The sequence below is a fragment of the Sciurus vulgaris genome, assembly GCF_902686455.1.
Source record: "Sciurus vulgaris genome assembly, chromosome: 11".
Classification (NCBI taxonomy): domain Eukaryota; kingdom Metazoa; phylum Chordata; class Mammalia; order Rodentia; family Sciuridae; genus Sciurus; species Sciurus vulgaris.
Genome location: NC_136472.1, coordinates 71091640 through 71119076, shown reverse-complemented (window position 1 = coordinate 71119076; position 27437 = coordinate 71091640). Strand labels below are relative to the sequence as shown.

At 52.8% G+C, this 27437-nt stretch overlaps 1 protein-coding gene across 2 annotated transcripts in view; it reads right to left on the bottom strand.

Annotated features, from left to right (window-relative positions):
- The window catches only part of ARHGEF17 (Rho guanine nucleotide exchange factor 17), a 58355-nt gene extending 40560 nt beyond the window's left edge, over nucleotides 1–17795 (bottom strand). The window contains exon 1 of one of the 2 annotated variants that reach the window (XM_079103769.1): nucleotides 14155–17795. In XM_079103769.1, coding sequence (XP_078959895.1) covers nucleotides 14155–17346 — 3192 coding nt within the window. In that variant the 5' untranslated portion in view covers nucleotides 17347–17795. The remainder of the gene's footprint in view (nucleotides 1–14154) is intronic. The other variant, XM_079103770.1, reaches the window with a different exon arrangement.
- Nucleotides 17796–27437: the final 9642 nt, after the last annotated feature.

The window sequence follows — 27437 nt, the reverse complement described above, 5'->3', positions numbered from 1 at the left end:
TCACTGTCCCAGGATCAAGTTTGATATTCAGGCCTGGCTTTCAAGACTCCCCAGGGCCTACAACTCTCCAGAATCAGGAGTGTTTGAGGCATCTGGTATGCACCAGGGCTTCTCTATCACAGACCTTCACAGCTTTCTCTGGCCAGAGGGCACCAGCTTCCTCTAGCCTCTCAAGGCCCCACTGGTCCTTCAAGGGTTCAGTCACTGCCCCAAGTTAGTCTCCCTTGCCCTCACCCTCCATGGCCTCCTGAGACTGGTTCTCAGATGGGTTCCCTGAGGCAGGAGCCCCTTCTTGTCCATGCGTAGGCACATTCTAACCCTACACCTCCAGACACCAATGGACTGTAGGGGCACCAAATTTCACAGGTTACCCTGGGCTCCCCAGAACCACCACTAAAGCTCATCCCCTGGCCAGGGCCAATTAGGAAAGTTAGGAGCAGCTGTGCAGTCAGTGCTCAGTCCACTAATGACCAGCAGTGGGGCAGATTGCTGGGTTTTCCCATGAGATGAGGTCCTGCTGCCAGGGAGGGATGGCTTAAAACCCCTTCTGTGGTCTGGCGTCCACTGCCCAGCCCAGTCCCTTGTCAGGCACTCAAGAGTTCTCAAGTGCAGGAACAAACTGCTCTGCACACATCTCCCAGATGGATGGTGCCTGTTTACAGCAGTTCAGTTGACATCTGGTGGTCCCTATCTACTCCAACTTTGCTGCCACCAAAGCTTGCTCAAGGGAAGGTCTGAAGGGTTGAAAGGTTAAATTCTCACTTGTGATGTTTTTGTGGATACAGAAATCTGCTGGGGATTGAAAAGGACAGTGTGCGCACACGTGCAACTTTACATGGTAGGCACCTTCAACTTTATCCATGTTGGGATGGGTGGGGGTCTCCAGCCTGCAGGCTCTGCTGGGGCTCCTCTCTGCATCTCCAACCTCAAGCATAGGCTCAACACTGTGCCTTCCCCAGCACCCACAGCCCAGGCTGGCCACACAGAAAGTGGCCTGATGACTGACAGATGGGGCCACAGCACTGCCTGGGGCCCAAGAGTTAAACTTGTGGGACAGGGCTCGGGGCTAGGGGCCCAGAGGGAGACAGGGCAGGAGGCTGGGGGTGGGGGAGCCGGCCTGGGCTGGCTACGGGTCTGGGCCTCTCTGGGCTCTTTGTCCAAATATGGGAGGTTTTTTTGTCTCCATTTGAGTCACGCCGGCCACGGCCCAAGAGATCTGCTTTCCAGATACTGCAGGCGGGACTGCGCCAGCATCGCCAGGGCTGCCCCCCAACCCCCGCCTGGTGCATCTCAGCACCTTCCCAACCTCTGGGGTCAGAGCTCTCTCCACCAGTAGGGAGCCCAGCACCACTGAAGCTGCTCTCCAGCACCAAGAGCATGGTCCCTGGGCCCAAGAAGGCAGGAAACACTCATTTTTTCTGCCAGTCTGTCACCTCTCACTCTCCAAGGGCCCTACAATGTGGTGAAGCCAGTCAACTATTATTTCCTGAGCAATTACTATGTGCTAGTTTCTGGGTATGTGTTAGTTCTTAAGGCCAGGACCACAGGCTGTGAATCCATTGGGATCGTCATGTCTCCTCCTGTGCCACAACTGCAGGCAGTCCTGAAGGCCAGGAGTAAGGCCCATGGACTTTGCAGTCAGACTGTCTGGAGCAGGATTCCAGTTCAGTCACTCACTTAGCTTCCTGAACCTGCATGCTACTACCTCACAGTGGTGGCTCCTCACCTGTGACACAAGGATGATGGGACCGCCCCCTCGGGCTGTTGTGAGAATTGAGTGAGTTAATGGCGGTTAAGTGTTCAGACCTGCTCCTGGCCCCCCAGGAAGGCTTTATAAGCTTTGATACTACTGTAACAATCCACCCCTTGACCAGAGCCCATAGTCAGGTACTGTGGGACTCACCTTTGAAGGTTCTCCACCAATTTCCTCCCTGATCCCTCTGCATTAGAGGCCAGACTGACTTCAAATATCACCTCTTACCTTGGACTCTGAGACCTGGGTCAGGAACTTCGCCATCTCTGGGTCTGTCTGTTTCCATCCTGCCTGTAATTGTTACTAACTCAGGCCAGGACCCTTTGCCCATGGGCCAGTTTCCACCTGCCTGGTCCCCAGGGCAGAGTCAACAGGGCTGGGTGTGGGTGGCAGGGGAGCTCGGAACAACCCCAGGGCAGTCTCTGCTCTTCTTCTGCTGCTTCCCTCACATTATTTTTAAAATAAATGTGTGTTTAAGCCCCACTGTGTGCCAGAAACAGGAGGGCTTGGCATAGGTGGGGCCCCTGACCAGAATCAAGCCCTGGGTCTCAAATTGACCTGAGGGCTCGTATCCACACTTCTATACTCCAGAGCCTTCGAAGCATGTTCTCCACTACTAAGCAGAGCTGAGATGCATTTTAGCTTTATGTGTTGGGGCTGAGATGGTTCTTGACACCTGAACTGGGAATCCAAAGGGACACAGTCCTACACAGGGGCCTCTCTGGAAGGCCTACACCTGGCCAGGGCCCACAGTTTGGCTCTGTGGAGGAGGCAGGGAGACAGGGGACCAGAAGAGACAGAGGAGTGCAGAAGATCCAGGGGCAAGAGCAGGACGAGAGACAGAGGAGGGGAGGAAAGAAGCAAGCAAGGCGCTCCTAAAGACAGAAAGGCCTGGTTCAAGTGAGAAGAAGCAGGAGTCCAAGAGGACAGAGGTGGCCCTGGCCCAGGTGACCAGTCGGGGCAAAAGGGAATTAGCCAGGCCACCTTCCCCCTCCTCCTCCTCTTCCTCCTCCTCCACCAGCTTTGGGGCCAGGCCTGAACTATTTTTAGCTGGGGCTGAATTTAGCCATTCCCTCGGAAATTCCTCACCCGCCCCAGGCAACGCCCCCGCTGGCCTTGGGGAGAAGCCTGGAAGTGGCTGGTCCAGGCAGGAGAGGAGGGCCAGCAAAGCCCTAGCAGGGTTCTTAGGCATCTGATGGGGAAACAGGCTCAGATTAGGCCCCGAATCTGAGTTACTTCTCTCCCTACAGCCCCCTTACTTGCTTTTCTGCAGGAAGTCCTGCAAGGCAACAGGGCCACAGCACAGCACTGATCTTGGTTGTCTACTGAACAAATAAGGATCTGACCTCAGGACCCAACCTGGATGCTGTTAGCAGGGCTGCCTGCTGTCCTGCTTACCAGTCATTCAATCCCCAGCTCCCAAGAGCCTGTGTGTTCCAGAACCACATCTGGAACAACCACTTCAAAGATGGGGAAGCTGAGGAAGAGTGACTTCTCTTGGGTCAGTTGGCATGCCAACATGGCCTGCTCCTTCCCTCTCCACATACTCCCTACATCAGGTCTCTCTTAGAAGGGCCTACTGGGACTGTAGCCTGGAGCTTGGCTGTTCCCTGGGACCCTCCCTGGGGGATAGAGGCAGGACACTTCTATCCAAGAGGGGAAACTGAAATTAGGGGACACACTGGGCTCAGAGGCAGGGGCAGGACTCAGACCCTCACCCTTCCAGAATGCCAAGGGCAGTTCTGCCCAGGGGCAGGGACATGACTTAGACCCTGCATCCTATCCTACTGTGGATCCCACTCCTCCACCCCAGCTTCTGATAGGGCTCCCCAGATTTTTAGCTCTAAATTTCCTCCCAGTCAATCCTTTTCTGGCCACCTCTACATAATCTGTTCCCCTAAGTTAGGTTTCTCACCTCCCTGCTCCCTCCAGCCACGACACATCAGAGGATGTTCTTTAATGTGAAAAGCTGGCTTTGCTCCTCCTCAGTTCCTGGGCCTCTAGTTCCCAGTGCCCAAGCTATTTAACTTGGTATGGTATGAGAGACCTTTTGACCTGGCTCCTACACACACAGCTTCTCTCCGTGTGATCTGGTCATCTTGGTCTCTAAAACATAGTGTGGCTTCCCTTCCCTGCCCAGCTCAGACAAATTCCCTCAAATATCAGATGAACCACAAGAACTTGAGTTCCCCTCAAGAACTCTGTGATACCCGCTACCCCGTAGTCCAAGTGTGGGGCTGGAGCAATGGTGAGGTTCATGGGGAAGGCTTTTGGATCTGGTCTAATATGGCAGGCCCTTGACAAGACCATTCCCTTGGCTGGATCTTAGTTTCCCCATCTTCACATGCAAGGGTGAGGGATGGTTAGAATACATGACTAGTGTCTGGGGTCTTTCCAGGTGGCCCATCTTGGCATTTAAGGCCTTGGCCCTCCTCTTCTTCCTGTCCTTCTGGCTTGCCTAGAGGTTGATGTCTCACTCCAAGGCCCACCCCAGGGGGACAGGGAGAGATGGAAGGGGGCAATGAGAAATCAGGAGGGACACCTTAGTGACACAGGCTGCCAAGAAAGATGGAGTCAACAGTCCTTCCACTGCAGGGAGGGCCCCATCCATCCCTCCACCCCTTCCCTTCCACATCTGTTCCTTAACCTCCAGTGCCTTGTCCTGGGAAAGGACTGAGTGTTTGTCCAGGGGTGGGGGAGTGGGGTCTTGGCGGTCCCAGGAGGCCCGACTGTGGGTCTGGCTGGCAGCCAGAGCATGGCCTCTTTCCCTCCTGCTCCACAGCACTGGAGAAGCAGGGCCTGTTCACCCCCTGGGAACCAATAAACAGGAAACAGACACCAACCTTGCACTTGCTCCCTCCACTGACCCCTCCCGAACTCAAAGCCCTCCTCTCCTCCAACTGATCGAGGACCTGCCTCTCCCAACCCCAGAATCTCAAGAAAAAGGGTGTCAGAACCAAGAAGTAATGATCTCAAAATCATGAACAAAATCAAGGTAAGAGGTCTTGCCTCTTGGAAAAGAACTCGGAATCCTTCATCTTTAAACCACAGGATGCCAGATTCTTGAGAGTGACAATCTCAGAAGCACACTCTAGCTGGGCATGATGGTACACCTTGATTGAAAGGCTGAGGCCAGCCTGGGCAACTTGGGGAGACCATGCCTCAAAATAAAAAAAAATTAAAAATTAAAATTAAAAAAGGCACATGCTGAGTGGCCACATTTCTGAGACTGTCCTAGACCCAGAGTCCTGGGCTGAGGGAACCACAAGTATTCTCTTTGCCTTCATAATAACTCCTCAGCATCCCCATTTTACAGAGCAGGAAACTAAGGGTCAGAATTGAGGTCCAATGACTTGTAAAATACCACCCAGCAAGAGAGTCAGAGATTTTGGTCTACCAGACAGGTAGACTCTCTGACTCCGTGCTGCAGAGGCCCAAAACAGGAAGCAGAGAGACTAAGCCCTACCTCTGACGGCCTGGGGCTTTGACTCAGAGAAGACTTTGGCTCTGTTCTGTCTCTACCTGGGATGAGACATCTAGAACAAGCCCTAGGTTGGGGCTGGTGGTAACAAAAGCAGATGGAGTTGGAGAGAGGATGACGATGGGCATGTGGTCCCCTATTTCTTTTGGGGGAGGTACTGGGGATTGAACTCAGGGGCACTTGACCACTGAGCCACATCCCCAGCCCTATTTTTATTTAGTTTATTTAGTTCACTCAGTTGCTTAGTGCCTTGCTTTTGCTGGAGCTGGCTTTGAACTCGTGATTCTCCTGCTTCAGCCTCCTGAGATGCTGGGATTACAGGTGTGCGCCACTGCACCTGGTCCCTCTCCTTCTTCACCATCTCCAAAGGCCCAGGCTGCTGAACCACTGACCCTACCCAGGAGTAGCCTCCAATTTAGTGCTTTGTCCTTTGCTTCATGGCTGGAAGAAACTGAGACTCTTAGAAACACATCTTAGCATGTCAATCATGAGGGGAAGAACTGATATTTTCTGGGCACTTACTACATGCCAGGCCATCTTGACATGATTTCACTTAATTCTAATAATTCTTTGTGGAGTGAGGAGATACGGACCCCATTTTACAGATTCAGGGGAATCTGTAAGTGCTTATCCTAGGTCTTCCACATGATGCCTCTTTGGAAGCTCTTGACCTCTCAGACATGAAGGAACCTGACAGGTTCTCTGCTCAGACAGCACCAGAGTCACCGATCCCCAACATGGAGCTCTGGCAACTGCCCAGAGGTCCCAGCCCTGCCTTCAGGTAAGATCACCTGGCAAAGACATGACTTCCACCACCTTCCTAAGCCCCTGCTTCCCTGAACACTCCTACCAACTGCCCTTCTCAGGAACTGTCATCCCAATATCTAGTCAGCACACCTCGGGGCACCCACCTCTGGAAGTTAGGCCTATCCCCAAGGGACCCATTGGCACTTCTGTCCCTGTCCCACTGGCCTGGGTTCAGTCTTCTTCCAGGCCTCGCCCACCTCATGGGGAGAGGACAGTTCCTGACAAGCAAGAATTGTGTCCAAGTTTTCCCTGAGGCTCATTGACTGGCTATCAAGGGGCTCAATGATTGACTACTAAATTAATAAATGTGGAAGGAATGTGGAATGAAATGGAATAGGATAAATGCAGTGGGACTGCCCTGGGACCCGTTCCTACAGGGGGCTCTGGATTGCAGAAGTCAACAGTCTCATACCTTGTCTACCTGTGTTGAAGGCAGAACGACAGTCCCCCAAAGATGTCCATGTCCTCATCCCTTGAACCTGTGAATATGTTACCTTGTATGGCAAAAGGGACTTTGCAGATGTCATTAAGGATCCTGGATTATCCAGGTAGGCCTAATGTAATCACAAGAGTCCTTAAGAAGAGAGACAAGCTGGATGTGGTGGCACATGCCTGTAATCCCAGTGACTTGGGAGGCTGTGGTAAGAGGACTGCAAATTCAACTTAGCAAGACCCTGTCTCAAAAATTAAAAAGAGGGCTGGGGTTGTAGCTCAGTGGTAGGGCGCTTGCCTAGCATGTGTGAGGTGCTGGGTTCGATTCTCAGGACTACATATATATAATAAATAAAATATATAAATAAAATAAAGGTTCACTGACAACTAAAAAAATAAAAAATTAAAAAAAGAGCCAGGGATGTAGTTCAGTGGTAGAGTTCCCCTGGGGTCAATCTCCAGTACCAAAATAATAAGAAGAAGAACAATAACAGCGACAACAAAAAAGGAAGGCAAGAGGATTATAGATTTGAAGATGCTATGCATCTGAAGTGCAGTAATTTGCTATGTAGGACACTAATACACTACCCATCAACAGTCTAGACCTCTGAGTGAGCTTGTGACCTTTGCACCTCAGGAACCCTCTGCACCCCAGCACCCTTGCCCTGAGAAGCTTTTAGAGCCCAGTGACTTCCCAAGTCCCTCCAGAAATAAACCAGGGGAAGTTGTAACATCCCATATGCAGTAACAACACCACTTCTGGGGACAGGCCTCAGTGAACACCATGGCCTGACACCAGTACGAGGAAGGACTCTGGGGTAGGGGGAGCTTAGAGCAGCATCTGTGGGAGGGGAAGAGAACTCGGGTCTAAGTTCAGCTCCTCAGGGGCCTCAGTGGCCAGCCTGCCATCCCCTAGGTCTGCAAGTGGGGAGCCTACTCAGGACAGCTGCTGCCTCCCAGCAATTCTGAGGGCAAGGAGGGATATGCGCTCTGAGAGGGGTCACAACCGGGAAATGGTGAAGCCAGGCTGGGTCCCAGTCTCCCCACTCCTAATGAAGACCACCAAGTGCTCTATCAGGCTAGGAATGCCTAATGATCCCCACAGCGACTGGAGGCTGGCTGGGGCTCCAGGTCCCATCATAGTTTGGAGCTTACTTACTAATCAGAGCCCAGCAGCCTGGCAGTTTCCCTCTGCCTCTGTCTACCCTGGTGGCTATAAAGTGGAGGGGGATGTGGGGGGACCAACTCCCATGTGGGGGGCACATCAGCTCCAATAGGCTCCTGCTTCCCAGGGGACCCAGGGTCCTGATTTCAGGGCCTGCCAGCAAGGCGCCAGGCTGCCTGGGCACATTTCCCAATAAGTGTGCCAGGGTTGCAAGCCTTTCTGGGAAACATGGACTGACCTGTCCCCTGCCCTGCCATCACCATCTCTGCCAACTCTGTTCAGTGGAAACTCTGTGGGGCCAACGCATGGCCTGGGAGTCAGGACACCTGGGGCCAGAGCTCACACAAAAGCCACAGGGCCTTGGGCAAACCTCTGCCAGCTCTGAGCCTGCTTTGCTTTTTTTTTTTAACAGTACTGGGGACTGAACTCAGGGGGACTCTATAAAGGGGAACCACAGGGCTACATTTCCTTTTTATTTTGAGACAGTCTCACTAAGTTGCTAAGGCTTACCTCAAACTAGTCATTCTCCTGCCTTTAGCCTTCCAAGTCTCTGGGATTACAGGCGTGTGCAACTCTGCCTGGTGGGCCCTTCTTTACCAGGAATGTTAGAGTTGGGCAGTGCCAAGGCAGCTGAGGGATTAGATGGGAGGGATGAGGCTGCCTTGGGTGGCATGAGCTCCCTGTCCCAGGAGACACAAAAGCTAGAGCTGGATAGGGTCATGGTGGCTACAGAAGAGAGAGTGGGATATGGCATTGTCACCAGCTTTCCTGGGGCCCTGTGGTGGCTCCACTCTCTAAGCATTTCAGCCAAGTCAATACAGGCCTGCAGGGTGTGACTAGGGCATCCTGCAGTCCCAGTTCACTCGGGGGGCTTTGTTACCCTCCCTCTCCTCAACCTAAGTGGCCTCATACACACTGTCTAGCCATGGAGGCAGCAGTAGCTCTGTGTTCACCTTGACAGCTAGGGACCTTGGCCCTTCAAAGCCCTCTGGGTTGCTGGGTATGGTGGTGCACACTATTCAGGAGGCTGAGGCAGGAGGATTGTAAATTCAAGGTCAGCCTCAGCAACTCAGTCAGATCCTCAGCAATTTAGAAAGACCCTTTCTCAAAATAAAAAATAAAAGCCAAGAGTGGTGGTGCATGCCTGTAATCCCAGAGGTTTAGGAGGTTGAAGCAGAAAGATCATGAGTTCAAAGCTAGGCTCAGCAATTTATTGAGGCCCTAAGCAATCTAGTGAGACCTTGTCTCAAAACTAAAATAATAATAATACTACTAATAATAACAACAATAATAATATTAAGGCTAGGGATGCAGCTCAGTGGTAAAGCTTTCAATTCCTGGTACCCAAAATAATAAATAAATAAATAAATAAATAAATAAATACAAAAAGAACTGAAGTTGGAGCTCAGTGATAAAGCAAACCTGGGTTCAATCTCCATACCAAAGACAAGCAAAAACAAATAAAGAAACAAAAAATCAAAGCCCTCTGGGATATAGAAGAAATCCACTACCCAACCACCTGTGCCTGGCTGAAGTCACCATCATCTCTTGCCCAGATTACTCCAGTGGTCCCCTGACTGGCCTCACTGCTTCCACCCTGAGCCCTGCAGTCTACCCACACACAGGGCAGAGCACACCTGTTCATGCCTCAGCCAACTGCTCAGGTCCCTGTTCCACCCAGGACCCTCCAACAATGCCTACCCCTCTCACTTTCCTAGGCGCCAGTAGATGTGAAGTCCTCCGACCACCCGATGGCTCTTTCCTGCCTGGCCCACCTCTACCCTCCCTTACCTCTGACCTTGGATCTCCTACTATTCCACTCACCCACACCATACTTGGGTCTGTTCTTCAAACATCTCAGGGCCATTGCACTTGCTGTCCCTCTCTATCACAATGCTCTTCCTCCAGATGCTCACCTGACTTGCTCCCTCACTTCCTCTTGCCTCTGCTCAGATGCCACCTCCTCAGAATTGGCCTTTCCAGACCCCTCAATCTAAAACAGCACCCCACCCAGTCATTCTCAATTTCTTAATCCTGCTTTATTTTTCTCCCTAGCTCCTTCTGCTCCCTGATACATCGTGTTGCTTTTATGGACAGATGTCCTCACTAGTCTGGAAGCTCTGTGAGGGCAGGAGCTAGCTGCTATCTATCCACAGACCTGGAAGAGTGCCTGCCAGTCTAGGTACTCAGTATTTGTTCTGTGGATGACTGCATTACCCTATCAAGGACCACCCAAGTCTCTGAAACAAACTTTTACTGCACACAACCTGCCCTGTTCTTTCCCACTTGTCTGCTGAAGCTGTGCCCTTGTCCTGGCACAACCCCCTCTCTCCCTGGTTTTAAGGCCAGTCTCAGGCACAGCCGCCTCCTCCAAGAAGCCTCCTTTGCCAGGCTAACATCCTAAGCCCTGTCCAGACTGCTTCTAGAGTCTAAACTCAATGTCTCAGCTCCCAGGCAGCCTGGGGGTGTCTCCACCAGACTGCTGCAGCATGTGTAGCCAGAAAGATCACAGATGGGAGGGAGGCGAGCAGGAGGGGCAAGTCCCTATGCTGGGGAAGAGAGGGCTGGGGATGGGATTAGCAACAGCCTCCCAAACCCAGCTGGTCCCAGAAACAGAGGGGCTGGAAAATGTCACGCTCAACTCTCTGGTCGGTCCGCCAACCCTTCCCGGCTGGGTGGACTCATTCCTGGACAGCACTCCTTGTAGCAGCCCAGGACCTTTGGGAAGGAATGGGGGTGACAGAGAATAAACAGGAAAAGGACAGCCTTTCTGCCTGTCCTCCCCCATCCCACTCCCCTCCTGCTGGGTGACAAGATATTTAATTATAGATATTTGGTACCGCTCAGGATTCCAAATGTCCTAATGGCTTCATCCCCCCCTCCCGAACCAGTTTCCATGGAAAAATCACAGCAAAGAGTCAAGGAGGAGAAGGAGAGAACCCCCCCACACACACACACCAACTATGGGTTCCCTGCCAAGGGGGAGCCAGAGAGACAAAGGCAATTCTAAGAGCTGCAGCCCAGGCCTGCAGAGGGCAGGGAGCTGCCTGGGTGAGCTGGGGATGGGGGTAGATCTTGCTGGGGGGAGGCAGGAACAAGGTCAGGGTTCTGGTGCTTGAGTCTGCCTCTGCCTGGCCTTGATGTGTGACCTAAGGCCCAGTGTCCTCCCTTTCTGGGTCTCGAAGTTCTTCTTACTTTCAGCCCAGGCTCTGAATTAAGTAACGCATATGAAAGTGTTTAGGCTGTTGGGATGTGCAGGTGATGTCCTCAACTGTCCCTGACTTGGGCCCCTTCTCAGATGGCAGGCCAATTTCACTGAGAAACAGTCTCTTCACCTTAAGATACTGGTATGCTAAGATTCAGGGTGACTCCAACAGGCCTGTGAATCTAAGGTCACACTATAAGATGACCAAGTTTTCACACTCAAATGAAACAGCAGTGTCTGTTATATAGTAAGCATTTAATAAATGCTAGCCATTGTTATTGCTATTCCAATGAGCTGAATTTTGTAGGTTCATCCGTCTGTGATTCTGAGAGACAAGTTGCTTCCTGATTCTGGGCTAGAGATGTCTCGTGGGTCAACTGGGTGTCAAGTACCTGAGTGCAGAAATGGACTACAAGATTCTAAGGCTGGGGTAGGGAAGCCTTGGTGCCAAGGGTCACTGACCAGCCAGCTATTGTGGATCGAAGTGAAAGAAACCACCTTTCTTTCACTGTTAGGGGGGCGAGGCAGGTGTTCAGACTAGATGGTGTGAGCTGCCCCTCATTCTCTGGTCCTAGATCCCATACAGCAACGCAGAGAGCTGTCTTCCAGCTGTACCTCTACCACCCTGCAGGCTGAGTCTTTCTTACAGGGCCTCCAAGACCAGGCAGTCCACCCACTGTACAGATGGGAAAACTGAGACACAAAGACGACTGTAGAGGTCGAAAGTGAGTCAGAGGCTGGGTTGGGACTGGTTAGGCCCCCTGCCTCCTAGCAAGGGAGGCAACACCACGCCAAGGTCTGGGTCTGGGCTGGGAGACACCTGAGTGTGAGGACCTTCCCACGGCTTGAGATCTTGGTCCCTACATTCTCTCCTGTCAGTCCTGGTAGGTTTCTGTCCCATAAGCAAATAATAACAGCCCCTCTCATCTCTTCTTACTCTGGAGCCCATACCATGCCATCCCCACCCACAGTGCTGCGAATGTGACTGTAGCTCAGACCCTAGACAAGGAACACTGTCTCCTCCAGGAAGGCCGACAGGAGGTGGTAGACAGCTGCTTCCCATTTTCATGGAGCCAGAAGGAAGGGGACAGTAGGATGGATTCAGACTAGCAGATGGGAGAACTTTCAGGCTTTAAGAGGAGGTGGGGAACTCAGGGATGGTGAATGTCTTCTGAGCCTAGGTTATAGTAACGGGTGGGGAAGCCAGGGGGTGGGACAAGCCTCACTGAGAAGCAGATGGGGCGGGGAGCGTGCTTTTCCCTCTCTCCTGCCCCTAGGCACGAATGATGACACTACCCACTCACCTATGAGAGCCTGCCAGGCAGAGACCATTAACCCCATTTTATAGAAGGGGAAAACAAGGCACGGAGATGGCATGTGACAAATTCTAAGTCACACAGGGATCCGCAGCTGAGGCAACTCCAACTCTGCTCTTCTAATTATAGACTCACCAGTTCTTTCACCAGTTCATAAAATGGGGCCTGGAAGAGTGGGAGGACTGCAGAGGCCAAGGGCGTGGGGGCCAGAGAAAGTCTGCTGTCAGGGCAGGGAGAAGTCTGTGTTATGGCAGATCTCTCCCACCTCAGTCCCCCAGTGTGAGGGAGGCAAAGGGAGGTGGAGCAGGAGCCAGTTCTGCAAAAGCTCCCACCCCTTCTCTGGTCTCAAGATCACCCCCACCACATGCAGGCTCCCTGAGTCCCTTGGTTTACTCCTGCCCTCTCCCCCAACATAGCTCAGGGCTCCCAGAGGAGAGCATTACATGGGAAAGGAAGCTAGGGAGGGGGGATAGTACCCGCAGGAGCTGCCCCTGCGCTGTCCTCCCTTCCCCCATCTTCCAAAAACAAAATTGGCAGTGGAGTGTAGGGGCCCCTGAGCTCCCCTAATAGGGCCCCGGCAGGAAGGTAAGGTCCAAAATTCCCTCTGTGCTTGCTGACTCCACAATGGCCTGTGGCCTCCATGAGGAACAGCAGAGCCAGGACCAGGGGGAAAAGGAGCTGAGCAGAGAGAAACAAAGGGAACCGGAGTTCAGAGGGGCCGTGAGAGCGTGCTGGGAAAGGGAGTGACCAAATTAGTCCAGGGTTTAGGGTTTCCAGGCTTCTCACAGTCGGGGACACAGTGAGAGCAAATGCAGCAGTTAATAACCCCTGGCCATCCCTAGCTTAGCCCAGAAACCAAGTGCCTCTACTCTAGCTTCCAGCCCAGATGCCAGGATGTGCAGCTGCGAACCAATGTGCACCCACAGGCCTAACCCTACAGATGGCTGAAGCCAGAAGGCAGAAGTGGGGGCCTCAGGGAGAGTGAGACCCCTAGGACTGGGTCCTGCAGTGGGGGTCATATTTCAAAGTCACCAGGAAAGGGGTATGGTGGGGAACAGATGCGTGCAGACAAGATGGGAGACTAGGGCCCCCAACCTGACCTGTGGAGGCAGCCCTGCCTCTGGGGGCCAGAACTATTCCTGACCTCTCTAAAGGGCCCTTCCTGCTCAGCCTTAGCAGAAGCCTCCTTGCCTCCACCCTTTCCCAGCAGCCCCCATCTAGAAGCTCCTCTAAGTGAAGAGGGAGACTGGCAGAACTCAGGCCCCTGGAGTGCCCCAATTCAAATCCATAGACTTCCCCCAATATGCACAGTACTAACTTGATGAAAACATAGGCACCATCTTGTTCACATCCCTCCCAACCCAACTTTACAGATGGGGAGGTTAAGTCATGAGAAAGGCCAATGTCACAGAGGTAGGGAAGGGGTGGGGTTAGAACCCTGAGTCCTTTCCACTACTCCATAAAGTAAGGCCTTGTACTCCACAATTCTAGCAGGCCCAGGAACTTATATTCTGACCCATCACAGGAAAGCCACAAAAGGAAAGGAAAACACATGCCCAGGGTGGACCCCTGAGCCCAAACATCTAATGGGAAGCCTTCTGCCAGCTGCTAAGCAGCAAACCTAGAGAAAGGACTGATCTGTGCTGGGTGTCACCACCCTCACATACCCAGTGCATCACAACAAAGACCCACATGGGAATTTTGAAAGCCAGTCCCTGAGATACGTGCAAAGGACTTGATAAGAACCTTTTAATCACTAGAACACTTTGGAGCAGCAGAGAACCTTCAGCATTAGCACCTGAAGCCTCCTTAGGGTCTAAGCAGACAGGAGTCCTCTGTTACTAACACTCTTCATACTGTCAGGGCACTTCCAGGACCAGTTAAGCATCTGGACTTGGGCACCTGTCTAGTGAGTATAAGCAAAAGGCTCCTGACAGGTTAAGTGCCCATGGTCTTCCTGGGGCCCCACCCAAAGGCCCCCCATAAAGGACTCACCACCTGTGGCTTGCCGCAGCACTTGCTGGCTGGGGCAGGCTCATCTGGAGCCCGAACCACCTCACAGGGTTTGGCCTCCACAGAGGGCGGTGCAACAGGAGTCAAGGGCAGGTCCACAGGAGCTGGAGCCGGGCCCTCACTGGAGTGGAGGGTCAGCATGTACTGCTTGGTGACGTCTTCAAGGGATGGAGCCTGCAATGTGGGGTGGGCTCGGGCAGGGAAGGCCACAGGCTCCAGCACAGCTACAGGGGGGCCAACAGAAGTCAGAGGCTCAGGCACCACAATAGGTGTGAAGGTGGTGGGCACACTGGCATGGCGAACATGTTTGGAGGAAGGCCGAGCCTGAGATAGGCTACCAGTCTGGTCCTGATTTTCCTCCTCTCTCCGAAGCTCCTGGTGACTGCTCCGGGCTGGACGTTTCTTAGAGCCTCGGCGGCTGAGCCGAGGGGACAGAACATCAGTCAGCTTTGGGTCAAGGCAGAAGTTGTGGTGGGCAGCAGAGGAGGCAGGTGGGGCCTCTGGTATTGCCCTCTCAGACTGTGCCCGGCCCCTGCCAGGACCAGGGTCTTCTGGCTCTGCCCGCTGCTCTGCAAGGATTGGCTCACTGCTGGATGGAGGCAGCACAGGCTCGACTTCTCGGATGGGCTCCCCTCCAGGGCCCTCAAATTCAGGCCCAGCCAGCTCCCCACGACGGCTGGGGTCACTCAGAGATTTCTTCTTAGGGGCTTTGCCAGCAACCCTGTCTTCCCCGACACGTCCCAAAGCACCAGGCCCCTGAACAATGCTTTGAATGACCTCCTGATATCCCTTGCTCTCTTCACTAGCCACCGACCAGTCACTGTGACCACTGGTCAAGCCCTCATCCACAGCTGGGGTCACTGGAAGCCCTGTCTTGGAGTTCAGTGAACCCAGGAGGTTGCTGTCCACAGAGAATCCAGAAGGCTCCTCAGAGGTGGCAGCACGATGGCGCTGTGGAATTGGGTCACTGAGGGACCTATAGGCCTCACTTGCCTCCCCATTGCTCAGTTCAGTCCCACCAGGGCCTGGAGGTGGGACTTTGCGTCTCCTGCGGAGGGCACCTGGTGTGGGAGGAGTGTCAGTGGACACCAGGGCCCACCCACCCAGACTGTCCTCAGTCCCAGGGTCATAGTGGTTTGTTTGGGTTGAAGATGAAGAAAGAGGTCTCCACACCCCTGTAGTACCCAGGCTGCAAAAGGGTGCCCCAGGAGGTTCAGGATCTGCCCCAATGCCCTCATCTGTCAGGTTGGACTCTGGGCCTGACAGCTCCTCCTGGGACCGCTGCCCTTGGGTCAGATTACCAGCCCAGTCAGAGTTTCTGGGGGGAACATCACTTCCATCATCCTGCTGGGCACCCATGAGCTGGATCTTCTCAAAAACTTGACGGGCCTCCTGCACATACTGATCCTGGACCACAAGTGGTAGTGGGTCCTCCTCAGCACCAGAACCTGCTAGCAGGAGCTCAGAGGAGCTGGGTTTCAGGGCACTGGTGCGCATCAGGCGGCGAGCCATAGGCTTCTCAGAGCAGGTAAAGGACTTTGCCCTCCGCAGGGTGGCAGTCAAGTCCTTGAGTGTGGGGCGGGTGCCAGGTGATGCTGGGGTATGGGAGGGCATGGGCTCAAGTTGCTCCACTGGGCTATCTGCTGATGGTGAGTCTCTGCCATCTAGAAGGCTACTCCCAGCGTCAACACTGGGCTTTCGGACCCTTAGCTCTGAAAGATCTGAGCGCAGGAAACTGAGCAGTGTCAGGGTCTCTGAGGCGATATCTGGATTGGACAGGGACTTCCTCTGTTGGCTCTTATCCAGCTCCAATCCTCCATCCCTCAACATTCTGGTGGTGCCCACAGGCCCCTTGCTACGGGTTCGAACTTGAGGCCGCAGGAGCCCTTCCCCGGTTCCAAAGCTTGGGGAGCGATACACGCCCCAGTTCCCTGAACTCCGGCTAGGCCACAAGTCATCGTCCTTTAGGGTCTCTGTGCTAGAATAGCGGCTACTACCGCGGGAGCCCGCGGGACTGGCCAGGTATGCTGGAAAGCTCACCTTGGCCACACGGAAAGCTCCTCCCACAGTGTCGGACATAGGCCGCAAGCCTTCCTGGGCACCTGAGACGCAAGACTGTGGGCCAATACCCCACTCCCGGGATCCCTCCTCACTAGGGACTCTTGGCGATGTAGGAGGTTCAGGGCTCCTGACTCTCCCTGATGAGTTCATGTTACCCAGATTTAACCCATCACTGTCCGGCCTGCCGTCTTGATCCAACTGGGAGCTTGAAACCCTGCGCCCCGGTCTCCCTCTCCAGCGGTGGCCGCCCTCACAGTCTTGGTCCTCGTCGCTGCCCGAGAAGTGTCCGCCATGGTAGGCCGGACTCTGCGCCTCAGGCTGCGGTGGCTGGCCCTCCTCTTCCTCCTCGCTGGAGCTGGCAGCCCGGCTGCGGCTGACAGGATAGGAGGAGGCGATGGAGAAGGAGGAGGAGCAGGAGGCCCGGGCCCCGGCCTGCGGTTGAGAGAAGCTATGCCAAGAATGTAAACCATCCGCCGGACGCTGAGCCCTCTCCTGTAGCTGTTGCTGCTGCTGCTGTCGCCGCCGCCTCCCCTCAATCCCAGGCCCGGTTAGTGGCCGCGCCGAACGTAGGCCAGCCAAGGGGAAGCACGTCCGAGGAGGTGGCGTCGGTGGCTGCCGAGGATCCCGAGCCAGAGGCTCCCACGCAGCACCGTCGGGGCTGGACGTACCCGAGGCCTCAGAGTCGGCGCCGGGACGCCTGGAGCCAGGGCCGCCGAATAGCTTGCGCATCTCGGTGACGCTGGGCCAGGCCCCACGCGCAGCGCCTTCGGCCGCTTCTTCTGCGGCCCCGGGGGAGACGCCCCCGTCTCTAGACCCAGAAGAATCTTCGTCCAGATGCGGCGCGTCGAAGCGCCGGGAGAGCTGGCGCACCGATGGCGAGAGGCTGCGGAGCGGGCGCGGCTGCGCGGGGGCGGCCGGGGGCCCCGACGCCAGCTTGGACACGCGCCGGGAGGGCTGGCCCGGGATGGTCGTGGCCGGCCGGCACGAGGCGCGGCGCCGCAAACCAGGGGTGTCCGTGTCCTCCTCCCTGGGCCCGGGTCCGCCGCTCCAGCGCTCCAGCAGTTTGAACGAGACACTGCGGTAAAGTGGGGGCCGGGGCGACCCGTCTGCCATGGTGGCAGCACTCACTCCGGGGGGGCTGGCCTCGGAGAGCCGCGGCCAACCCCCCCTCTGCTCCCGCTCCAAAGGAACGCAGTGGCGGGAGTCGAAGGCCTGAGTCCTGCACCGGCAGCGCGAGGGATTTGGGAGGGCGCAGAGATATGAGCAGAGGTTTATCAGTCGTGGATCAAGTTTCTGTGGTCGCGGGAGTCAGCGGCTCCATCCCGGCGGCCGCTCCCGCCTCAGCGGCGAACTCTCGGCTGGTCCTTCGTCTTGGTTGGAGCGTCCAGGGACATCGCGGCTCGTCCGGGGAGGGATCCCAACACTCGGTTCCTCAGCTCAGCGCCCGCCCGCTCGGCGGACGGCCTGCCTCCCCACGCGCTCCCTCTCCAGCTCCCGCTCCCTCCCTCTAGGCTGCTCGCTCCTGGCTCCCTTTTGTTGCAAATAAACTTTGTGGCAGAGGAAAGGGGGCGGGGGGCGGGGCCTCGCGCCCAAAAGAGGGGGTGGGCTCCAGACGCGCGCCAGGCTGGGAGCCCGGTAGGGGGAGGGAATCGGGGAGGGGCCGAAGGAGAAACAAGATGCTTGTACACAGGCAGGCCAGTGCGACCCTCCCGAGAAGTCCCTCGGGAGTGCAGCGGGCTGAGCTGCTCCCAAGGAACACGCTCAAATACACGCGAGCTCTGAGCGTGGTCAGCTTCGAAGACACAGCCGCAGTGGCGCAGCGGTTCAGCCGCTTTCGCACAGGAATACCTCCTGCCCGAGGGGCGGGACTCACAAACTCTCGTACACACCGATACTCAGGTACACCGAGAAACACTCCAGTACGGAAAGGGGGTGGGACCTGACGCCAGCGGGAACCGTGGGCGGGGCAGGTCGGCCTGTGTTCGCCGCTCTCTGCTCCGCCCTACACCCGGCTCAGGTCACGCCCCTTGTCCCACCCTCCGCGGCGAATCCTGCTGCACCACGCCTAGGTCCCACCCCTCACGCTCCCGAACGCTCCGCCAGTCCCACCTCCTTGCGACCGGTCCAGTTCTGATAGTCCCTTAAAACTTGCTCCCCATCTCTTGAAGCTCCACCCCACTTTTCCAGCTGCCACGCCTCCCACTTCCCGCGGTCGTCCGGGAGGCTTCTCTTCTCGATGCTCCGCCCAGCGCTCCGCCCCCTCTTCTCTTGCACTCTCGGGTACGTGGCTCTTGTGCCCTCTACCGTCGTGGTCCTCCCAAGCCTCTGAGTCCTGGATAGATAAAGCCACTTCTACCCCCAGCCATTGGAGAATTGGGAAGACTTCACTTTATTTCATTTGTTTCTTAGTCCCCTTAGTTTTTAGAAACCTTTATATGGCGTTCTGCCCCTCCTTAGGCCTCACCCTCAAAAAGAGCTTGGATAGCAATGCGCTTGACTGCCCACTGCCAAATTTAAACTCCTTCCAGCAACTGCTCCACCCTTCTGGCAGGAAACGTATGGGTTGTTTCTCCCGCTTTACACTAATCTACTCCTTTGCCCCTGTCTGGCGAGTCTGTTTCGCGTATTCGGGCGCCACCAGCTTTCCCACCCTCGCCTGGCTCTGTTAGGTCCCTTTCATCCCCTTGGCTCAATTTAAGTGCAGGACCCCACATCTGAATGAACTAAAATTTGCAGAGCGCCTATGATGTAGGATAATATTGTTTCAATCATTTTATTTAATCCTTGAACCACCCTTGGAGATAAATATTCTTGGAGAAGCAACTGTGCCAGATTCAGGAAAAAATTGCTGCTCCTGCTATGACTTAAATTCAGGTTTTAGGCAGGCATGATGGTGATGCACACCTGTAATAAAAACAACTGGGGACGCTGAAGCAGGATATCACAAATTCGAGGCCAGACCGGGCAACTTAGCCAGACCAGGCAACTTAGCCAGGCCCTCTCTCAAAAATAAAAAAGCCTGGGAATGTAGCTCAGTGGTGGGAGCATCCTTGGGTTCAATCCCCAGAACTGAAATAATAATGATAATTATTATTATCCAGATTTTAGGGTGTTCAAATGCTGTACTCCTCCAGACAATCTTCCCTTACCCCAGATCCTGATAAAGAAGTGAATCTCTTTCCTTTGAGCCTCCCAGCAGCCTTCTCCTTCTTATTGGGCTGGAGTCCTCCCTGGGAACAGAGGACAGTCTGGTCTGCCCCATGCTCCCTCAGCCCTGCCCAGCTCTCTATAGGCTGGTCAAACCTGCCCTGGCCTTCCTACGTCCATGCAGTAACAGGGTCTCAGGGAAAGATGTAGTAAGTCAGCAGTCTGTCTTACCCAGACACCAGAGTGCCTATCAAAGAGACCTTAATGGGGCAGGACTAGGCTGGAAGGCTCCACTCTAGATGAGAGGGACAGGAGGGGATGTAGGGCAAGATGGTAGACACTCAGTGATTGTGGAATGAGGAAGGGAGGACAACCAGGACCCCAAACCTTGCTTGCTACTCATATAGCCCTCAGAATGGGAACTCATTCTCTACCCTCTGGGAAGCTCCTTGATTTGTGGGCTCCTTGATTTGTAGGAGTTGAGACAAATCTCCAGTGAGCCTCTCACTCAATCATGTCTAAGCTCTGCTTCAAGGGGACTAAGGAGTAAAATGCTCTTTCTTTATCTGGAAATTGGTGAACAAGGAAAAGAGCCTGCCTTGCCTAATGCCTCTCTGCTCTGCCTTGCTGTGTGACCTTGGGTAAATCTCTGTGCTTCTCTGGGCCTAAGCCTTGTGTGAAAAGTGAGAAGTAAGTCAGGTTTCCTAAGTGTGCCATCTCTGACTCTGACATTTGAAGTCAGACTTTTCCTTTAAACTCTTTTCTTTCTGCTCTTATAGGGAAACTTTTGGGATGTGTGTAGACTCTCATCCCAGAAGTTACTGTCTTCTCTCATGATGGCTCCTACCATCTGAAATTTGTACTTTTCTAAGCTCCTTCATAGCCTGTTATAATCTGCCTTCTTTTCACTTCTGGGACAGAGATCCTAGAGGTCCTTATCCTATATCACAATTGGGTTCATTGATGGAGAAAAGCAGAGACTCAGGTCACCAGCTCTCAGAGTCCTGTGGCTTGGCTCAGAGGTGAGCTGGCTGGGCTTTGACTTTGTTGGTGGGAGGGAGGGTGTTTAAGGATCTTGGGTGGGCCTCTGCCCAAAGGGAAGTCACCCACTCAGAGAGTGGCTTGCCTGCTTGCACTGCCTCAAGAGGCAGGGAGGCTGGGCTGGAGTTGTGGTTCAGTGGTAGAGTGTTTGCCTAGCACAGGTGAAGCCCTGGGTTCGATCCTCAGCACCACATAAAAATAAATAAAGGCATTGTGTCCACCTACAACTGAAAAAATTTATTTTAAAAAATAGAAGAGTCCTTTTATCCCAGCTTCTCAGGATCCAGGATTAGACTGTCATCTCCATGAACAGAGGGCCTGAATGCTTTTGGCCTTGAAAAGGCTTATCTGAGAGGTACTGAGAACACTGGGTTCCAGGGTTGAGTGAGGAGTGCTGCTGGAATTTGGAGCCAGGCCTACCCCAGAAGTGACCCCTTTCTTCGGGCCTCAGACTCATCTACAAAGGGGGAATGCAAATAACCATCTACCCAGTTAGTCATGGTGGCCCGTGAGGTCAGGGCTCTGGAAGCCTTTGGAAAAATGAAGATGGGAAGGTTTTCATACAGTCACAGTCAGTGACGGGCTTGGGGTACTTAAGAGGGTAAGGGGTAAGCATGGATACTTAAAATGAGTAAGGAGTCCCCCATAAGAAGTGAACTACAGGAAGGAATTAGGGGGCAGTCTGGCTTCTGACTCCATTCCAAAGCTAAACAGAAACCATCTGAAATTCCCCGCTGCTGGGCTCAATGATGCACACTTGTAATCCAAGTGGCTCAGGAGGCTGAGGCAGGAGGATTGTGAGTTCAAAGCCATCCTCAGCAAGTTAGTGAGATCCTAAGCAGCTTAGTGAGAACCTGTCTCTAAATAAAATACAAAAAGGGGCTGGGGATGTGGCCCAGTGGTTCAGCACCCTGGGTTCAATCCCCAGTACAAAAAAAAAAAAAAAAAAATTCCCTCTTTCCTGTATAATTAAGTAGATCTTGAGTGAACAGGATTGGGTTATATGTAATCCTTTTGTTCATCATGTATTCTTATCAGTTATTTAATTGGCCCTCACAAAAAAAAAAAAAACAAAAACAAAAAAAAAACAAAAAAAAAAACACCAAACAAAGCAACTATGATCTTTTCAATAATCTACATCTCATTATATAGTCCCCATGCTACCCTGTCACCTAGGATGACCCTCATCTCAAATCTTTCAGCGTTCTCTTGCTTTCCTTTTTATGTGAGCTTATTGTATATCCATATGCTCTCAAAATGATGTATTTTCATTTTACTTGTTTTAACTTTATAAAAGGGGCATGTTGCTGTATGTAATTTGGGGGACTTTTTTCCCTTAATATTATACTGCTAAGACATATTCATATCAGTGCATGTCGGTGTGATTTTGTTCTAGCTGTGCACTGCATTCCAATGTGTGACTGTAGCTGTGAATGGGTTCCCTATCTTGCTGGTGGGCACCTGGGTGTTTGCTCCGTGTAGTGCAGACTCCAGGGCATGTGGAAGGAAGTGGTGGGCCCACTCCATGAGCAGGTCAAGCTGGGATTGAGGCTCTCTTCTCTGTTTTTGGATCATCTGTGGCTTTTCATTTTTTTAAATTTGAAGTTCCAGTTTGTGCTTCTTTCCAATTCTTCTAGTAATTTTTAGTAATTTATGAAATTTCTGCTCCAACTTTTCCATCCTCAGTACCCTGACAGCTGGGGGAGAGCTGGTAGTATTGTCACTGAATTGTAAGGAAAACATTTCAGAGAAATGAAGGGACTCGTTTGAACTCCTAAAGTCTGTTGCACCTCTCTGCACTAAGCTCATGCCTCTGAGACCATTCGGCCTCAGCTAAGGAATCTTTTGGACCCTTCAAATAAGATCACACTATCCCCAGCTCCCAACATCTAGGGACCACCCACCATTCCATGAACTTGTCACCTCCCTAGTGAGACCTTCCTTGTTGACTGACAGTCTTTATTTTCTGAGCTCTCCTCCCCAGCTGCAATGATCTAGGTGTATGTGTTTATTTCATTATTACCTGTCTCCATCATCAGACTATGAGAGCGGGGACCCACTGCCCACTATGATGCCTGGCATACAGTAGGTGTTCAATAGATGTTTATTGGATGAACTGTTTCTTTGTCTGTACCACTAAGCCCTCAGATTCTTTCCCAAGGTAGGGTCTGAATCTGAGCTCATCTCAAAGGTACACAGAGAGTGTCTTCCAGACAAACAAATAAGGAAAGAATGTGGCAACAGCATCCATTGCTAGGACAGATCTAGTGTCCTGGGGCTTTTCCTGCTTAGAATGGAAATCTCCCCAAGATGGGCCTTGAGTCCTGATTCTCTAGCTCCCCAGTTCTTGACCCTACTCCCCTAGCTCCCTGTCATCAAGTGGCACTTGATGACACTCGAAGGTCTTTGCCCTGGAAGCTGCTTCCTTGGTCCTTCCCGGATCTGGCCTACCTCAGTACCTTCCTCTCACTCCCCACCTCCTGCCCCTCTGTGTTAGGCAGCTTTGCATCACTGTGACCAGAATACCTGACCAGAAGAACTTAGAGGAGGAAAAGTTTATTTGGGGATCATGATTGTAGAGTTCTCAGTCCGTAGATAACTGACACCATTGCTTTGGGTCCAAGACGAGGCAGAAAAACATGACAGAAGGGCATGGACTGAGGAGTTCTGCTATCTCCTGGTGGCCAGGAAGCAGAGAGAGAGGAGGAAAAAGGGGCCACAGGGAAGATGAGTCCTTCCAGGGAACTCCCCTGATGACCCATCTCCTATAAGCAAGCCCCATCTGCCTATAGTGACCACCAATCAATCCATTCAAATTAGAATGAACTGATTAGATTACAGCTCTCATAATTCTATCATTTTGCCTCTGAATATGCTTGCATATTCACACAGGAACTCTTGGGGGACAGTTCATATCCAAACTGTAATACACTCCCTCACCCAATTCCACTGCTTCATCATGCCACCATGGTTCAGAGACCTCCTGACTTCCACCTCCTTGGCTCTTCCTCCTCCCTAGCCCACTACTGTTGGCGTTCCCAGGACTCTAAACAGGGCCCTTCTGTTCTCACTCTCCCCTAGGAAGCCTATGCACACCTCGGCCTCAAGCCACATTGGGGCTGACCCCTTCCCAGGCTTTACACAAAACTGCTTTCAAAAAGGGTCTCCAGACCATTGACTCCTAGCTCCCACCAGGGTGAGGCCTTGCCCACTGCCCAGACCCTGACCCTGATCCTAGACCCTAGACCCTGACCCCTATCCCAGTCACAGCCAGGCCTCCACCTAGGTCTACCAGCTCAGGATGGAACCTGTCTAAGGGGATTAGTTTTGGCTGTGGGTTACAAAGGCCTGAAAAACTAGTGTGTGTGTGTGTGTGTGTGTGTGTGTGTGTGTGTGTGTGTGTGTGTGTGTGTTTAAAGTATTTATTTCTCACGCAAAAGTTCAGACTAGAATGGTTGGAAACCCAAGTTGCTCCCAGCTTCTCATTCTACCAGCCACAGAAGGGGCCCTTACCCTCACTGTCCAAGATGGCACTCCAGTTGTCCCCTTTACTTGTAAACAAGAAGGGAGAGGGAGGAGGGCAAAGACTCCACCCTCTCTAAAATTGCTCCTCCCTCCCCACATGAAACTGCCTCAGGGCACTTTGCTAATATCCCGTTGCTAGGAGTAATTCACTGTTATGTCCAACTGCAGAGAGTCTGGGCAGTACAGTCTTCATCCTTAGAGACCATGTGACTAGCTAAAGGGGAGAAGTGATATTGTGGTTGACCTCCAGCTGCCTCTGATACACTTCTTGGGACTATGCAGGAGAGGTGTACTGAATAGCAGGTGAAGAAATGGAAGGGAGGGAGGATGAAATAGGGAGATCCAGTATTTTTATAGAAAGGCTGTGTGAGCTTGACCTTGACAAGTTAGTTCCACTTGACAAGTGGCCTCAGTTTCCCCATCTGTCATAGGAGGTAGTATAAGGCATAAATGAGAAAATGTGTGTAAAGCTCATTCCTTGGTGTCCAGAACCCACAGGGCCCAATAAATAGACCTTGATATCATTCTTATGGTTCTACAGGGCCTTTCTGGTCTGGCACCCAAGGCCTTCACTCTCCAGCCTCATCTTGGGTCACCACACTTCCTGTTCCTCCACCAAAAGCCTGAAGGCCTTTGCCTGCACTGTCTCCTGCACCAGGAATACCCTTAACCCCTCTCCTCCCAGCAGATTACATCCATCCTTCAAGGCCTAGTTGCCCTGCCCCATCCCACAGGAAATCTCCAACTCACAGGAGAGTCATCTTGGACCTTTCTGAACCCACATCCCACTGTGTCACCACGCTACTCCTTACTCCCTCTGTGTCCCTTCTCCCACCCCAGAGAGCAAAGGATCCCTAGGGTCACCCCCAGCCCCTACCCCAATATTACTGTTATGGTTTAAAGTAAGGAGCGAAGAGAGGGTGGGAAAGACAAAGGGAGGGAGGGGAAGGGGCACTTAAGCTTCCACACAACATTTGGCTTCCTTGGTATTAGCATGCAATAAATGGTTTTCCATTCTTATCAGAGCAGATGGGGTATGTGGATTATAGTCCTTATTCTGGAAAAGTGTGAAGAGCTTTTTTTTTTTTTTTTTTTTTCCTTAAAAGATTCTGCCTCCCAGAGAAGGGTTGCAAATTCTTGCCTAAATCCAGCTGTTTAGAGACCTCCTATGCCTGTTCCTAGAAAGAGAGAGACCCTGCAGGAACTTGTGTTCCAAAAGGCAAAATAATTACAGTAGTAACATTCATTGCATGCTTATTATGTTCCAGGGACTGCTTTGCACATATTAATTAATTTAATGTTCACATCCATTTGCAAGACAGGTATTATTATCCCAATTGTTCAGTTGGGGAAGCTGAGGCACAGAGGGGTTTATTAAATAACTTACCCAGATTAACACAGCTAGTAAATGGAAGAGCCAGGATGCATACCCAGGTGGCCTGTCTCAGGGCTCTGTACCCTCTACACTACTTTGCCTCACTTAGGGAAGCTGGGAAAGCAATTTACCTGTGGCCTATGACTTCCACTCCTAGAAAAGTAACCAACAGGTCACAGCTTCTGTAGCCCGCTGGGATAGTCACCTGGCTCTCTTGACAGGGCACAACCAGGCTGTGGGCAGAGGCCTTCTTCCGTCTTCTGATTATGATTCCCCCTACTCCCTATTCAACAATGGATGCAAGGTGGGTAACATCTGACCTGCTTGGCACCCATTGCATCCTGTGGGGAACTGAAATCAGCCTGTCTTCTAATGTCCCACTGTGGCTAAAAGAGTCCAAGTTCTTCCTGTCCAAAATACCAGCTTCTCCAGGGAGAACATTGAGCAGATTTCCAAGGTGGGTTGGGTCTGGTTTTTACTCTTCCTCAGCCAGCTACAAACACTCCCCTGACGGTGTTAGGGTGTTAATTCTCCTGAAGTTCTTCTGGGGATGTCCCTGTTGCCCAGCAGCCTTGGGGATTAGGAAGTGCTTAAAGATTTTTCTAGAATTCATTTACAGTTTTCCCCAGCCTTGTCCCTCTGCCCTCTCCTCTCCCAGCTCTACCTTCTGGAATGGAGGACTCCTTGCTGTGGGGGGCACTTTTGCTCACAGAGCTGTCTGTTACACCACCAGCCACGGGCAGGCTAGATGGTTCCACATAAGAAAAACAGGTCTGGGAGGACTGCAGGGGAAGAAAGGGGCAGCGGAGGGTTGGCTTGGGGTGGGGAAGAGAAGCGAAGAGCCAGAACAGAGAGGAGGAGGAGCCCCAGAGCGTTGGCCAGGGGAGGTGCTAAGGGAGAGGAGGAGAGGGGGACTCCATGGCCTGGGGTGGTCTTGGGCCATTTGATTCCCCTTTGCTGCCTCCTCAAGGCGCCTGCAGTACAGATGCCTTTCTGAGGCTTCATAGGACTCAGATCTGTGTTTGAGACACCTCCACAGGGGACAGCAAGGCAGCCTTCCAGGCACCCACAGGTCAAAATGAGGGACCTGAGAGGGCAGGCATGGAACCCAGCAAGGACAGTCTGCCATGAGATCAGGGCTTTCCAGTCACAGGACCTCCAAGTAGCAGCCTCCTGGTGGCCCTAAGTCTTCTCAGGCTGTTGGCTTCTCCTTTTAGAATGACCCAATGTTGAAGTGCTGTTTCCCCTCTCTGGGGGGCTTGTGGTGATGCTCAGGCCCCAAGGATGCCCTCATCTTGAGAACCACTTTGGAAGAGGCAGTGAAGGGGAGGTGGCTCTGGGGCTCTTCTGAGCATGTGACGCTCTGGCCCCACACAGCTCCTTTCCTGGGCACAGGTCCCATATACATGGCCTTCAGGTTTAATTGCTTTAGAGCCATACTCAGCTGATTGCTACCTCTGGGCTTTGAACCCAAAGTGCTTTCCACCAGAGCCTCCTCTTTTAAGAAGTGCCCCTCCTCCCTCGCCCTGCTGAGCCTGCAGCACCCTGCCAGCTCCTGCCCTTGTCTAGACAGTGGCTGTGGGACATGTAGGAGTCCACATGCCTTCCTCCCTAGTCTTCAGCCCATTTCCCCAGGGCAGACCCAGCAGGAGACTGGCCTAGGTTGCACTTTAGTGCTCCCCACTAAGTCTGCTGTGCTCCCACTCTGCCTTTGACATCTGGCTCAGATGGATATTATCAAACTCCTTGGACTGGGTCATGGGCATCTTCTGGGCCCCCCTCCTTCAGGTTTGCCTGTGTCTATCACAGCCTTGATATCACTGTGTCTGTGTCTAGGAGTTGGGAGCCTGTATAGGGCAGGACTGGGTCTGGTTCTTCTGGGACCTCAGAAGCACCCAGGCCTGAGCACAAGATCTCAGTAAACCTTTACTAAATAAATGGGATATCATTCCTCCCCATCAGAAAGCTCACATTCATCTCTCAAAACCCAGCTCAAATACCCTTTTCCTGGAAGTTCTCACTTTCCTTTTGGATCTTCCCTCCTCCCCTTCATTGGTGATGCCAAAGCATGTACTCCATGCTTTGTACATGTACAAAGTACAGTACAAAGCCTCTG